The sequence below is a fragment of the Hordeum vulgare genome, chromosome 1H (assembly GCF_904849725.1).
Source record: "Hordeum vulgare subsp. vulgare chromosome 1H, MorexV3_pseudomolecules_assembly, whole genome shotgun sequence".
In the NCBI taxonomy this organism is placed as follows: domain Eukaryota; kingdom Viridiplantae; phylum Streptophyta; class Magnoliopsida; order Poales; family Poaceae; genus Hordeum; species Hordeum vulgare.
The window spans coordinates 490,493,881-490,509,431 of record NC_058518.1 but is presented as its reverse complement, the minus strand read 5'-3'; the positions used below and the strand labels follow the sequence as shown (position 1 = coordinate 490,509,431).

The 15,551-nt window shown below is 50.1% G+C and overlaps 2 protein-coding genes across 2 annotated transcripts; one reads left to right on the top strand and one right to left on the bottom strand.

Moving 5' to 3' along the window:
- Window positions 1-1,063: 1,063 nt before the first annotated feature.
- LOC123448918 (anthocyanidin 5,3-O-glucosyltransferase-like) lies at window positions 1,064-2,963 on the top strand. Its single transcript, XM_045125964.1, has one exon. It carries the CDS (start codon window positions 1,092-1,094, stop codon window positions 2,523-2,525), a length of 1,434 nt encoding a protein of 477 aa, XP_044981899.1. The 5' UTR covers window positions 1,064-1,091; the 3' UTR covers window positions 2,526-2,963.
- On the bottom strand, window positions 2,819-11,077 carry LOC123448912 (respiratory burst oxidase homolog protein A-like). The gene is made up of 13 exons (XM_045125955.1): window positions 9,975-11,077; window positions 9,801-9,849; window positions 8,916-9,029; window positions 6,724-7,146; window positions 5,575-5,958; window positions 5,409-5,504; window positions 5,216-5,331; window positions 4,906-5,073; window positions 4,666-4,825; window positions 4,211-4,408; window positions 3,999-4,127; window positions 3,739-3,817; window positions 2,819-3,568 (listed from the first exon to the last, which is right to left on the bottom strand). The coding sequence occupies exons 1-13, from the start codon at window positions 10,838-10,840 to the stop codon at window positions 3,459-3,461; spliced, it is 2,892 nt and encodes a 963-aa protein (XP_044981890.1). The 5' UTR covers window positions 10,841-11,077; the 3' UTR covers window positions 2,819-3,458.
- Between the last annotated feature and the right edge of the window lie 4,474 nt (window positions 11,078-15,551).

The following is a 15,551-nucleotide window of genomic DNA, read 5'->3' as shown; positions in this document are numbered from 1 at the left end:
GCAATTAGCCCCTTGTTACAAAACAAACAAGGACTAGATTCCATAGCGGCTCGGATCAGGAGGGAAAAAATCTGCAACATGATCCATGTTGTAAATAAAATCCCGCAATACGACTTAGGCCCTGTTTGAAACCACTCAGGTTATATAATCCAGTTTTTATAATCTATTATGTATTCAAACATGACAGATTACGGTGTAGATTATAAAAACTAGATGAACAAATTATTAAAAACTCATAATCTACTTTATCCCAGCTAAAATCAGATTATGGATTGCTAATGATCCATTCCCCTTGTAAAGTTGGAGTTAATTATATTCCTACCACCACCACACTCCTCTTTAAAAAAACAGATGATAGACAAGTCATTATGCAATGTAAAACCTGGATTACAGTTTCTATAATCTGGCCATCAAACATGTCCTCCTAGATTATTTTTATAAACCAAATTATATAATATATCTTCATAATCCAGATTATCGTAATCTATTGTGGTTCCAAATAGGGCCTTATGTTGCGGAAAAAAATCATGTAATACAACTTATGTTAGAAAAAACTACAACAAAAGTTCTGTTGCAAATGTTTTCATAACAAGATCTTTATTGTAAAATAGAGAAGATACCTAAGCTTTATGTATTCACGAGAGAAAAAACAAGGTACATTTTAGCGTAGTTAATTAATTTAATGTGATTGTATTGGCCAATTCTGAGTGGCTGTCCGTGGAATGGAAGTTTCTAAATTCCTTTTTTTGCTGGGTAAAGTTTCTAAATTCCTGTGACGGTACATAAGCTTGGGAGGATTGGAAACTTGTCATGCAGTTTTTGTGCATTGGTGCTTGGGTAGGTGGTTACATTGTGTGGTCTGGGCGTTCTCATATTGGCGAAGTTCCCGTATCGTGGCAACGGAACCCGTATCAATCGCAAAACAAGATTTAAAAGATGGTCGCCGTTAGCATCTCACCAAAGTTCCCAACGCGAATACTGATCGTATCATCACATGTGGCCATATATTACGGGGTTGTTGCGCTTCCGTGGCAAGCGCAGATCGACACACGCGGCGCGCACGTCCGCGGACCGCACGGCGCGTGTCCAGCATGCGTCCGGCCATGGGAGACACGGTGGTTCTCAACCCCGGCCTCGGCGTGGGCCACCTGGTGCCCATGGTGGAGCTGGCCAAGCTCTTCCTGCGCGGCGGCCTCGCCGCCACCGTCATCGTCAACGGCCCGCCGGGCAAGGCCACGGACACCTCGGCCGCCGTCGCGCGCGCCGCGGCGGCCAACCCGTCCGTCCGCTTCCACGTGCTGCCCGCGCCGCCCGACGTCGACGCCGGAGGCACGACCCCGCCGGACGCCGCCGCACAGGCGCCCAACCCCTTCGTCCTCCTGCGCCGCATGAACGCGCCGCTCCGCGACTACCTCCGCTCGGTGCTGCCCTCGGTGCGCGCCCTCGTGCTCGACATGTTGTGCTTCTGCGCGGACGCCATCGACGTCGCCGCCGAGCTCGGCGTGCCGGCCTACGTCTTCTACACCGGCAGCGCCAGCAGCCTCGCTGTCAACCTCTACCTCCCGCGCATGCAGGCCGAGATCGGCGACGCCAGCCTCGGCGAGATCGGCGACGCGCCGCTCTCCTTCCCGGGGAACCGCCCCTTCAAGCCCACCGACCTCCCCGAGCTCGCGCTCGACCGCCACAACGAGGTGTACAAGAGCTTCCTGCACGCGTTCCAGCGGATGCCGGAGTCCCGGGGCATCGTCGTCAACACGTTCGAGTGGCTGGAGACCACGGCGCTGCGCGCGATCAGGGACGGCGCGTGCGTCCCCGACCGCGCCATGCCGCCCGTCTACTGCGTCGGGCCGATGGTCTCGGCCGCCGGCGGCGGAGAGAAGAAGCACGAGTGCCTGGCGTGGCTGGACGCGCAGCCGGAGAAGAGCGTCGTGTTCCTCTGCTTCGGGAGCATGGGCACCTTCCCCGTGAAGCAGCTGGAGGAGATCGCCGTCGGGCTGGAGCGGTCCGGGCAGAGGTTCCTGTGGGTGGTGCAGAGCCCGCGCACGGACGGCGGGCCGGACCTGCTGGCGGACGCGCCCGTGGAGCCGGACCTCGCCGCGCTGCTGCCGGAGGGGTTCCTGGAGCGCACCGGCGGCCGCGGCTTCGTCGTCAAGTCGTGGGTGCCGCAGGCGAACGTGCTGCGGCACCGTGCGACGGGCGCCTTCGTGACGCACTGCGGGTGGAACTCGACGCTGGAGGCGATCGTGGCGGGGCTGCCGCTCATCTGCTGGCCGCTGTACGCGGAGCAGCGGCAGAACAAGGTTTTCGTGGTGGAGGAGATGGGCGCCGGCGTGGAGATGGTCGGGTATGATGAGGAGGTGGTGGCGGCGGCGGAGGTGGAGGCCAAGGTGCGGTGGGTGATGGAGTCCAAGGGCGGGGCGGCGCTGCGGGAGCGAGCCATGGCGGCCAAGGACAAGGCACTCCAGGCGCTGGACGAAGGCGGGGCGTCCCGGACGGCGTTTGCTGAGTTTCTTAGAGATCTTTAGAGCCTCTTTACAACTTAGATTATCCTCAGTGTTACAGTTTTGTCGAATCATATCACATGAAATGGGAAAAGAAAACATAACTTAGATCATCGTGGATGAAGCCCGACAGCAAGATGACCACGGTCGGATGGCGAGGTGATGGTCACCGTCGCGGCGAGGCCGTGGTCGTGTGGGAGGAAGAACTTGACCCCCTTCTCAGTTATGATCATATAATTCCATACATCTACAGCAAGATATACACGCAGAAGTCCAAACTAAAACGAGCAATGTGCAAGTAACATCACACAACCCCATGAAAAAGAATGCATGTTATCCTATCATGGCACAACAAACAACACAAGCTTGAATGTAATCCATTCATGTCCTCAATCCGGACCCAATCACTACCAAACCTAAACTTTACATACAAAGAGAAGAGAAGAAAAGAAAAGAATCAAACTGTACTGTACTCCCCCTGCCTGTGTTTCCGTCTGTGTATAATTACAGTGAGAACAAACAAACTTGTGGCCTGACAACTCAGCTACAAGCAAATATACACAGTTACTTAGCCTTGTGCCTCTGGTGGCCTTCCCTATTGTCCTACATCACATCACCCAGCATGTAGTCAAAACCATAAAAGGATATCAGCATCTTTCTGCGGGACTCCGCATACAAGAGATCTTATAGAGGGGGTGCCCTCGCCAGCACGACCATAATATATACTTCTGAATCCATGATTGATGTGTAATGTATGTACTACCAGCTGATCCCCAGCTTCCTTCCTTTGAGTATCTCAAGCAAAGCAGTGTCCATTGCATAACTGGCGACCGGTGCACCGAGAAAGCACTAGACCATTCTTTCCCTTGCTCTCCAAAGTCCAGCGCGTAACAAGCAAAGACGACATACATACAGCGCAATCCTGTGCTATTTTCCTATTGTGCGGTTTACCTGGTTTCAGAAATGCTCCTTGTGGAATTCGAATTTTGTCGTGCATTTGCCATTGAACTCATGGCAAAGGTTGCTTAGTTCCTGCGCCAGAACTGGAGCTCCGCAATAGAACACTCCTGTAAGCAACAGTAGCAGTTATCTTCTTTGCAATGTACAAGTTCATACCCACATTACATGTATTTATGTTGCTGCATTGCATCTTGCCTGAAGTATAACTAAAACGTGGTGATGGGTAACTATTTCGCAGCTAAAAGCATGAAAAGGCAAGCTTTGATTAGTATCTTACCTATCTTGGCATAAGGATGTTTGGCGGCTACCTTAGACAGCACCCTCTTAAAATTTGGTCTTGCAAAATGTGTCCGGACCTGCAAAATCAGTATATCAGTAAATAGCGGACACATGAAATTAACTCAACAAACATGCTAACATGATTCGTTTCCACATCTCGCCCTAATAATAATAATAATATATCAGAAGTCAAACATTAATACTGATAATACCAAGACTGGCATGAGGCCAATTGGTATGTCATAACTTGTAACTTACTCGAGTTCCAGACACTACATCGACACCATTCTTGGCATGGTTGAGAGCTTGCAGCATTGTGATGAGTGCTGACCGAGCATCCCCTTCCTCATAAACACTTGTGAGATAGTTGTGCATCTCAATGATATTCTAGTATTGAAAAAAGACAGCTGTAAGAACTAAATTGCGAACAAACACAGTGTGTCGCTTGAAAAAAATTAGTTGATAGTTACCCTTTGATCTAGTTCAGCAATCTCATTCATGATTCCTTTAAACCAATCAAAAGAGCCTTGTTCGCGTGTCACCCAATAAAAGTAAGCATTTGTTGTCTTAAAAACCCTCTTTGGTTTTGACGTAATCCTCATAAGGGTGTCAAGGTCAACAGATGCCTTACTGGGTCCAATTGGTGGGTAAAGATCAGTTGAGGCTTCCTGCAAATATAGGTTGATGAATTGATTAATTAGTCTAGTTTTTCATAGTTTTGGTAAAGTGTAGCAGAAATAGATGGATGAATAAATCACTGAAAATAATCTATATAATCAATTTATATTATAGTTCTTCCTGCGGATAGGGTATAAGGAAGACGCCAATTGGAAATATGATACAGATTGCAGTCTAGTCTGTCAAGAGCACTAAAAGAATCAACAGTAGTTCTAATTGTAGTAGGGTACATGGAAAATTCGCTTACGTCCTCTTCCTCCATTTTGATGATGTTGTTAATCAGATCTTTCAATATGCTGATGAAAGGAGTTGCACCGATTCCTAACCCAACAAGTAGTAAAACATCATACTTGCTATAGTCTTGTGCAGGAGAACCATACGGTCCATCAATCAAAAGTTTCGGGAAACTGCATTTTAAAAATAAAAACTATCAAGATCCCGATTGCACAAACATATTATAGCTTCTGAATAAGAAGGATAGACATACGTTTTTTTGGTGTTCTCGTCTGCTCTAAGGAGGCCACTTTTCCCATTCATAGGTGGCTCACAAGCTGCTGAGAATACACGCTTGAGCTCTCGCGTCCAGTCGCCAAGTTGTCGGACATGGATACTAAGAAAATCGTCCCCAGGTGCCGAAGTTATCGAGAAGGGATGCCTGAAAAGAGTAAAAGTATTTGAGATTGAATGAAGTGCTATGCATACCTATTCTACAAATAAGTCGTACATAAACATACTAGATGGTGTAAAAGTGAATTATTGCTCCAACTGTAGTTTATTTACAATTAAGAGGCAAGTACCATTCAAATGGTGAAACAGCTGGACATTGAACAAACATATACTGTCCGCTCTTGTAACGGAATGTCGGAGGCTTGGACATTTGCAATGTCAAAACATTACCAGGATATATGGCCACCTGCAAGGAAAGTGCGTGTGTGTCAGCGTACCAGACATGGAAATAGAACTCAAATTTCAAAATTTATGTGGGTTGACCTTTAATATCCGGACAGAGTAACTGCCAGACCTGAAGAACCTCAGAGTCCTCTCGCCAACATATAACCCAACAGGAACTGCAAGATACATCCATGTCTGCAAAAGAGATTAGGTGCTTAATTATTCAGGAAAAGAGAGTAAAGCAGAAGAAAAGATATAAACTAACCGTTCTTTTGTACCAATCCAGGATAAGGTATAGACGCTCTCCATGAATAACAAGTGATATGTATACAATGATGAACAGATGATGAGAGTACCAGAAGGCATTGAAGCCAGTTAGCTTGTCAAATGGCTTTGGAAGCTTCACCAGGCTACGACGGAACCACCTGGTTGCTAGAGTAAAAGCAATGAGCATGCAGACAACCATAATAACTCCAGTTACACCTTCTACTCCTTTGACTAACGCCAAATATGTTGGCTTAGTTTCCCCGAAGTACTTGCCCAGTGGAGCATACATCTGATCGGAGGAATCTATAAGCCGTGGAAAATCACATGCAAGATGGTTTCCTGCATGAAGGATAACACCGACCACAATTGCCGCCGCAATAGTCTGCCATGGCAACACAAAATGTTCACTGTTAGCTGTAATCCTTTCTTTGGCTGGATGCCATTATGTCATTATGTGTCCAATTAGCCTAGCTACGAATGATAAGAGACACATTAAGCACAACTAACAATCACATTATACACCTGGATTATTTCAGTTTATTTAACAATTTTCATTTTGTGCGGTCAAATGAAAATGAGCTGGACCGCAGCTTGTCCATGTGTTGGTTCACAAGCTGCTATATTTAGCTGAGAAGAGCTTCGAATGAGCTGGCTGTACATTGACATTGCCCAACTATCACTGTAAGCTGACAGCTGTTGTTTAATCATGGCCTGTCTTACTTCTGCATGGTATCAACAATATTTCAGCTTCTCTCCGCCTATTAATTTAGTTGAGTACAGAGCTTTCAATTAATAACTGTGTACTAGAGACATTAGAGAAAACTTTCAGACAGAAAATATGGAGTATGAATCTATTAACTAAGCTCTATTCTGATGGACCTAAGTCCCCTTCATAGTGTTAGCTATATGTGACGGCAAACCCACATGCAGGAACCATCAATTATGCGAGGGACCAGGTATATAACCCAATTTTTTAGCATCACATGTATAATGTATTCAGATCAACCACCCTGCTCTTCAGAAACTAGGTAGAGATAATTAAAGTGTGCACGGATAGCTTTTCAAACATGGATATATAAATTTATTGCACATTTGGACGCAGGAATCACCAAACAGTAACAAAGATAATGAGAGTCTAATGACTAACCTTATGGAAGTTGATATTGTCATCGAACGGTAATGCCCGTGCAGCTCTTGTATTACGCAGCCAAGTGATGGTGTTGCGGCATACAGGTAGGAGGATGAGTGCCATGTTCAGCTTAAGGGTCTCAGCAGCCCCCTTTGCAATTGTTACACAGTAGCCCATCACATGAAAGACGTACCGGTTGCGGTACTGGATAAATTTCCAAATGAATAATCCAGCCATAATCCCAATCCACAGTGCAAGTACCCAAAGGCGTTTCCAGTTGTCCTCCAGATAGTAGCTTAATTTACTGCTCATTTTTCGGATCGGGCTCCTATACCTTAGGCCAGCAAGGTTCTGGCTCAGTGCCTGGCTTGTGTAGCTCAAGGCCTGGCTATAGTTCACATATGTATCCTTCTGCAATAGCAACGTCTCCAACTGCCAAAGCTGCAATGAGAATCACAAGCAGTGTTTTTAATGTTTCCCAACATTAAGAACAAAAAAAATGGCCTCAAGAAACACTGAAGCATTTCTTTCCTACAATATTTGCTGGTAAGTCCCACCAATTTGGTCTATTCATGAACCAAACAATTATATAAGTTATGAACATTTCAAGTGATAACCAAATGATCTTATGACATATCACTTCAATCTGTGTGATCGTTCCAATTTTAACACAGAACACACTTTTATCCAACTACCATAATATTATCAGATAATTAACCATAATGGATTTAACAATGAAAAACCATTGTGTTATCTAACCAAAACAGCATACGACCCAATCAACAGTTGAAGAAAAATCCTTAGTTATACTGTTCAGAAAATACAGGGCAGGTTAACGGTGCACATCAGTCTGAGAACCTTTAGTCAAATAGCCACCAAACTGCAGATGGCCCCCACAAGATTTTAATTGCATCTGGTGGCACACATCGCCCCCATATGAGTGCACCATACCTGCTAAAATCTTGTGGAACATGCATGCAATAACTCCATCCTAAGAAATAGGGGCATCGTATTGAATATCCACCTGTACAAGTGCTACACTTGGACAGTCTCCCAAAAAAAGGCAGCCTAGCAAAGACGCGTACACATACAAGAAATTTAAATGGAACTAAAGCACTGCATACAGGGTATAGCACGGACGTGGGGCTGCTGCAGTATTGATGTTGATATAATTACTGTGTCCACTAAATAAGACAAATAAGATTTGGCGCCTAATGAAAGATCAACAGTAATTGTAACCCTGATGATACCAAAACGACAATCCTACAAAAAACGGTATTGGACACTGAGCCTTGTATTTGATTGGGGCAATGTGCCGTCGCTGTCACGCAAATGCAATATCAGGCGGAACGGTGGATATAATTTGACTACGGGAACTGGAAAGCTCTATCTAAATATAACCTACTTGAGGAGTAAATTAGGAAGTACAGGCCCCTGCAACAGCCTCTATTCTTGATAGGATAAAAAAATGATATTGTAAGATTTCAGTGTGGATGGCAAAGATAAACTGTATCTTTATGCTAGAATTCAGCAACATACAGTAAGAACTGCAAAGCGGATAATCTCATCTAAAGCAGGCAAATTATGAGAAGATTCAGACTTAATTACACTTGATATTCTGCAGTACAGGTGCTCGCCAGCTTGAAACATAAGTGGTCGTCGAGGGAACCATGATCAGGATTGTTAGTAAATATTCTATTTTGGTTGTGTCAATTTCAGCATAAACATGTCAATCACCACAACACTTTTGCTTCATCTACTGTGTTGATGTTGCTTAAAAAGGAAACCCCTTCTTCAATGAACGAACATATATAACTTCAAATACAGTTATTAATGATGTCTCTTTGCTGAAGACCTAAGGGCTCCAGACCCCCTGGTTACTTCTATTGCAAATAATTGCAATTTTCATAGGTTAAGTGAACCAAGAGCAAAGCATTGAGACACACGATGGGGACTTGTATTGTATCCCAGACTGGCCAGCAAGGAAGATGTTTATTGGTTCAACCTTTGGGTATGTTCAAATAGATATGTGGAGGAGGACAGAAGTATAAACAAAAATAGAATGATATCTAGGATATTTGCTGGAGGAGACTGACAGGAAGAAAAATAGACGGAACTTTGCTTTTCAGTGCCAATAATAGTGTTGCTGTCTTGAGACCCAAAATTGCAAAGAAACCAGAGGACAGTGATGGCCTGATGGTAGTTTATACCTCAATGTAGCCGAGGCCTTCGGGGTCAAGTTCCTCCATGATCAACGCGGCGTATTCCTCTGCTTGCTCCTTAAGCCTCGCCAGCTTATTGGCGGAGGCACTTAGCATGATGATCTGGAAAAACAAAGCAAATTGACAACTTTAATCATCATCAGGAACCATCCTTTTCACAGCTTGGAGAAAAGCATGATAAACAAACAACACAACCTGGCTAGGAGGCCCTTTACACAATGTCACAATCACAACAACGGAAACAATAGATTATGTAACAAATCTCTAATAATCAAAAGTCCCCCCTGTTGAACGGATTATAATAACTGGCCAGCCTGACGGAAACGCCCCCCACCAACCACTATCGCGTTCGATCTGGTCTTCACGACTGACTTCCATCGCCATCCGTGGTAAATTTACGTAACCTTCCTCCCGTGTTTCTAGAAGCAAAAAAAAGCTCATGTAGAAAGAGATTGGTGCGTGGGTACCGGCCAGGGATGATGCTTTCCCCGCCAGTCTCGCTGAGGGGGCACACCTTGATTAGTCGGCAACATTTCCCGATCCACACATACGATTCTTATGCGTGAATCCTGGAACACAAGCTTGCAGACAACCAGCAGACAAGGACATGGCTCTGGAGCCCGGGGGAATGGACGGCTCAATCATCAAAATAGTAGTCCGAATATTATACTGCCAAAAATACTGCCCCCGAAATTGCACGATGGAAGAATTGTACTACTGCAGAAATTACAAGATGGAAGGAAGAACAACAATAGTGATGTGGCCGAATATTCTACTACCGAAATGGAAGAATTTGTACTACTATTGCAGCAGAAATGCCAAGCGCAGTAAAAAGGAAGAGGAAATACGCATGAAGAAGAGCAATGGTGGTACCTCTTTCACCTCCGCCTCCGTGATGTGGCCGTCGGCGTCCTTGTCCACCCTGATTAGATTGAATCGTACCACATTACATTAACCGAATCGAATGTGAAAAATGATTTAACAGCAGCAGCAGGTTGGTTGGAGATTGTGGTGACAAGTGTGGGGGGGGGTTGTGAGAGCTGTTACATGTCGAAGAAGATCTGGAGGCGCGAGTCAAAGCTGTTGTCGGTGATCTGCAGCCAGATCTCGCGCAGCTCGTCCTTGTTGATGTGGTCGACCTGCATCTGGCGTCGGCGGCTGAGCGTGTCGAAGAGCTCCATGGCGAACTCCTTGGACTCGGTCATCCCTATGCATTGCGGGAAGTCGGCGCGGGAGAGGCGGCCGTCGAGGGCGAGGCGGTCGAAGTTGCGCTGGACCTCGATCCAGGCGTTGTTGCTGGCCTTGGTGTTGCCGCTGATGAAGCGCAGGCCCTTGATGGCGCGCTGCGCGGTGGACTTGGTGCGGTCGAGCTGCGCGCGCTGGCGCCGCTCGGCGCGGGCGGCGAGGGCGGACTCGATGCCCGAGAGCGGCTGGGCCGGTGGCGGCGGTGGCGGGGGCTCGGCGAGGGCGGCGCGGCTCTGGGTGCGCGTGAAGCGCTTGGTGAGGTCCTGCGAGATTTGCTTGGCGCGGGACACCCCGGCCTTGAGCTCCTGCGAGAACTGCAGCAGCCGGTGCGAGGAGCTCCGGCGGATCGCCGGCGAGCGCGACCGGGACGACGGGCCCGGCGGCGTGGGCTCGGCGCTCCACCCCATGACCGACGGCGACGCGCCCGACGAGACGGGGACGGAGGCGGCCGTGGCGGTGGCGGTGGCGGCGGCCGGCTCGACGCTGCGCAGCACAATGGTGTCGTCCTCCTGCAGGTCGAGCGTGACCTCGACGAGCTCCTCCCCGTCGTCGGAGCTGCGGTCGGAGCCGCGCGGCGAGGAGCCGGTGCTGAGCGAGCGCGGCGTGGTGGCGCCCGAGCCGCCCCACCGCGGCCGGCCCGGGGTCCCGCCGCCGCCGGCCCCCCGCATGATGGCTCCTTGTTCGGGAGAGCAGTCCGCCCGACACGGCCGCGCTGCGACCCACCAAACTGGGTTGACGATTTTGGGGAGGTGGGAGAGGGTCGGAGGGGGTGAGAGGGGTGAGGGGTGATATGCCTCCCGCAACAGTCCAACCAAGGCGACCTAATGCCTGCTACGCGCTCTTCCGTAATCTGTACTGCCTCGCTTAGCTAAAGCTTTGTGCTCACCAGCCAGGCTGCGACTGCGCGTGTGCGCGCGTGTGTGTGTGGATGGAGCGCCGTGGCCAGTCCAAGCCGCAGAAAAGGAGCAGACATGAATATCCCGGCTAGCTGCCGTAAAAAGATTGATTAGAGCAACTTTAATGGAACAATTCATTTCGTCCGTCGTCGTCCGTTTGGGTCGATGCAAACATAAAAGTCGGCACAACGCGTCGACCCAAACGGACGCGTGTTCGCTTGACGTCCGCCTGACGATCCATTTTTGATTTAATTTTGAACCGAATTTACGTCGGCCCAACGCACCTACTCCTCTCCTCGGGTCCGTCGGTCGGTGGCATCAATCACCATTTCCTCCCACCCAAAAAAAAAAACACTCCCGCCCGCGCGCGCTCCCGTCCCACGCCCGTCATGGACGACGACCTCGACCTTGACGCCGCCGCCGGCCTCGCCTCATCCAACAAAGGTAAGCCTCGCGCCTCCCGGAAGGCCACCGCGCCGAAGTCGAAGAAGGTGTTGACGCCCGAACAACGAGCAAAGGAGTCGGCCAAAGAGGAAGGACCGGAGGCACCCGGCGGACGCGAGGCATGAAGCCATCGCCGCGGCCGCCGCGCAGCAGCAGGTCACCAACGCTCGCGTCGCGACGGGAGCCGTCAGGGGGGGCGCTCTACATGTCGGGGTTAAACCCTAGCCAGCACGGCCTCGTCAGCACCGTTCTGGCCGCCGCGGTCAGTACCGGCTCATCCGCCTTCCCTCGGACGATGCTGCCCGACTCACCCGGCGCGTCGGTTTTCAACCTGGTGCCCGGCTTCCACGTCTACCAGCAGGCCTCCGGCCTCTCGGGGGAGTGCTCGTCCGAGGTGAGCATGGTCGTGCCTTTCACGCCCGCGACCATCGACCTCAACGCCACACCGATGGCCGCTGGCTCGTCAGCCGGAGGCGTGAGGAAACGCGCGTGGCAGACGCCAACTGGCAAGCTGTCGGACGCGCGCAACCTGTTCGACGGAATGCCGGCCGCCGGCGACGACGACTACATGCAGAACATGATCTTCGAGGGTGGTGCGCAGGCCGCTGGCTTCGATCCCGACGAGACACAAAGCCAGGATGACCGAGGCTACAATGAAGATCAGGCTACCTTCATGCATGATCAGGTCGACCTGGACCTGGACGGCTTCCTTCTCGATCATGAGTTCCCGGAGGACTACGGGCTAAAGGAAGAGGACGAGTGCGACATCGAAGCGAAGCCTTTGTTTGAGGACGAGCTCGCCAACCAAGCCGACGGGACGGCATCGAAGCGCAAGAGCAAGCGGACTAAGGCATACACGGCGGCGAGGACAAGCTTCTTTACGAGCGTTGGAGAGACATTGGGCAAGAACCCAAGACGGACGCCGAACAAAAGCATTCAACCTTTTGGATTCGTGTTCACCGTGAGTTCCATGAGCGCAAGAAGTTTCCGCCGTACCAAATAGCAAGCGCGCGTGGGTGGGTGTCCATTTCGAAGCGTTGGAGGGTGATTCGATAAGAGTGCAACAAGTTTTGTGCCACTCTTGAGAGCGTCAAGGCCCGCCCCGTGAGCGGCATCGGCGTGCAAGACATGGTATGCTAGCAAGCCGTTCTCTTTTTGTGTCATCACGTTTATGGTTTTGGATGTTCGTTTGCATATCATTTTGCCAATATGCTTGCATGAAATGCATTTGTAGGCATTCCAAGCTTTGGAGGCATTCAAGGTCCAACACAATGGCAAGTGCTTCAACCTCTCCCATTGCTTTAGGGTGATCAAAGACGAGGAGAAGTTCAAGGCGCAACATGCCGGCCTCAAGTCGCGTGGTGGGAAGCAAGTCGTGGATGAGGTTGGGGACGGCGAGAAGGCTCGACCGAGGGGGAAGACCAACTCCAAGAAGGAGGACAAGCGGGATGCGGCATCGATCGTCTTGATCGCAACCGTGGAGGGCATGATCATCAAGAAGGGCTCAAGGGAGGAGAAGCGCCGACAAGGGAGGAGAAGCGCCGATAAGAAAGAAAAGAGCAAATGAACGCCTTCTTGAAGATCCAAAGGAGGAGGCTTGAGATGAAGGCGGAGGAACAAGCACGGATGCTTGAGATGGAGGCGGAGAAGCAAGCCAAGATGGTATAGATCGAGGCCGCCAACGCCAAGACCAAGGCCAAAGAAGTGGCTCTTGCGAGCATGATGACCGGAGTGGAGATCATGAAGATGGATCTCAACACCGTGTCGCCAAGGAAGAGGCCGTGGTTCGAAAAGATGCAGGCCGACATGCTCAAGTTCAACGATGAGTGATCTATGGTGACGAGCGCTATCTTTTTTGGACGCCGACAGGTGTGCTGGCTTGACCACGGGGGCCGCGGTGGCGTGGTGGAACTCAAGTTCCACCCTTTTTGTGTGCTGGCACGTGTGCCGGCCGGCTGGCGAGTGCGCCAGCATGAATTGTGGTGCTATTTTTTAAAGCCATCATTGTATGCCGGCGCATGATGCCGACATGAGACATGACCGCTGGCATGATCGGTCGCGGGCCTTTTTTTAGATTTTGATTGCGGATATGAAATGGGTCGACGCGTTGGGCGCACTGCCGACCCAAATCTAAAACAGGGCGGACGTCGGACGGGCAACCAAACAAAATGGATAAAAACCGAACAAATTCATCGTCCGGATCGACCGTTGAAGCTGCTAGTATTAACTTTTTTGGCGAGAAGATTGATTGATTATTAACTAGCGCGACAAAGCTGGGCTAGCTGCGCCCATCTCCACGAATTAAGAGTACGACTCGACGACTCCCGGCGCGCTGCGGTAACAAGTCGCGGCTCAGCTTTCACTTTCACTTTCACACCATCGTACTCCTGCCTAGTAGTAGTAGTAAAAGTTGGTCGGTGTGTGTGTGGCTTCGAGGCCTCGTGGTCAACGTGGAAACCCGAGGAGGAGGGGCGGCGGTGCGATGCGATGCGGCCGCGTGATCTGCTCGTGGCCACCCGCGTACTCGCGACGTCCCGGCGCGCGCCGCGAATAGTCGAGCGGCACCTCGCGCCGCACCGCGCCGTGCCGTGCCGCGCCGTGCGACCGCGACGCTCCTGGCGGGCGAGAGCGAGTGGGCGGGGAGCGCGCGCACGGCGCACGGCGCACCTACTGGCCCGAGGCGAGGATGGTGGCGCATGCGCTGCCTGCCAGGATAGGGAGAGGGATAGCGCGGCATGATGAGGCGGAACATGGGGGCAGAGCAGAGCGCCTTTGGTGGCCACGATTGTCGCCGCGGTCTCCACCACCGGATCATTGGCTTTGGCTCGGCTCTGCCTTTGCCTCCGCCAAAACATTCCTGGCCCCCAGCCAAGGTCTCTCGGTGCGTACACGACCTACTACTGTACGTACGTGGTGGCGGCACCATGCATGCCTTCCTTCCTCCCTGGAATAATGCCCTGCTCGCTCTGGGAAACAAGGCTGCAGCCGACGACCACCACCCCACGAGTGGCCGGTCAACTGCTGAAGTGGTGAGAGCACCTACAAACGGACTTGTCAAACTTGATCAACTATACGTCCACATGCATTTGCGGCCAGCTCCTCATTTGTCCTCGCACAAAAACACGAGCCATATGTTTTTTTCTTGTAGGAATAGGCAAGTTTTTATTGCAAGTTTATAGAGTTACAGTCGAAAGGCTACATATGCTCAATACAGGGTGGAATCGAGCCCAACCATACGGTAGTGGTTCGTTCAGATCGGCTATAATTGATCAACTGATCGGCAACTCTATCTTGAGAACGGCTGATTTTTTGAAGAAAAAACTTATTGTTCCTTAATCTCTAGAACTAACGGGCCATATGCCGAACGAACCAATGCATCATTCGACAAACTTGATAGAGAGCTTCTGAAGAATCTAACTGTAAAATCACATGAATGTTGGAGTGTTGAATCACCGACATACCTTGCATAATTGTATGCAATTCCGCTTACAACGCATCATTACAGTGGAATATGAACCGATATGCTGCAAATATAATCTAACCTTCGTTGTTCCTAAGAACCATGCCCGCCGCCGCGGAGCCATCGACAGAGAGAGCCACTGTGTGTGGCGACGGGGTTGGCCAGGGAACCGGCGGGCCCATCTCCTTTTGTGCACGCATATCAAGGGCCGAGGAGGGCGTCTTCCTTTTCAAGATTTCCTCTTGCGAGTACCTCCCGGCAAGTCTGGTGGATTTATAGTAACTGTCCAGAAACTCAACCGTGGCTGGGACGGATGGAGTGTCTTTCTCATGTATCTTATCATTGTGCAAATGCCAAATCCGCCATATTAACATGATCATCATATCACGAACTTCTTCAGAGCACGTATTAAGCAAGTGCATGAACCACTCATTTCCATTATCAATGAGAAGGTCATCACTTGGAAGGGGCCACCTCCTTCGCACATTTACCCAAAAAACTCGAGTCTGCATGCATGAAATCAACGCATGAAAAGTGCTCTCCTCTTCTAAACCGCACGACGGGCATGTTGGTCGTGTA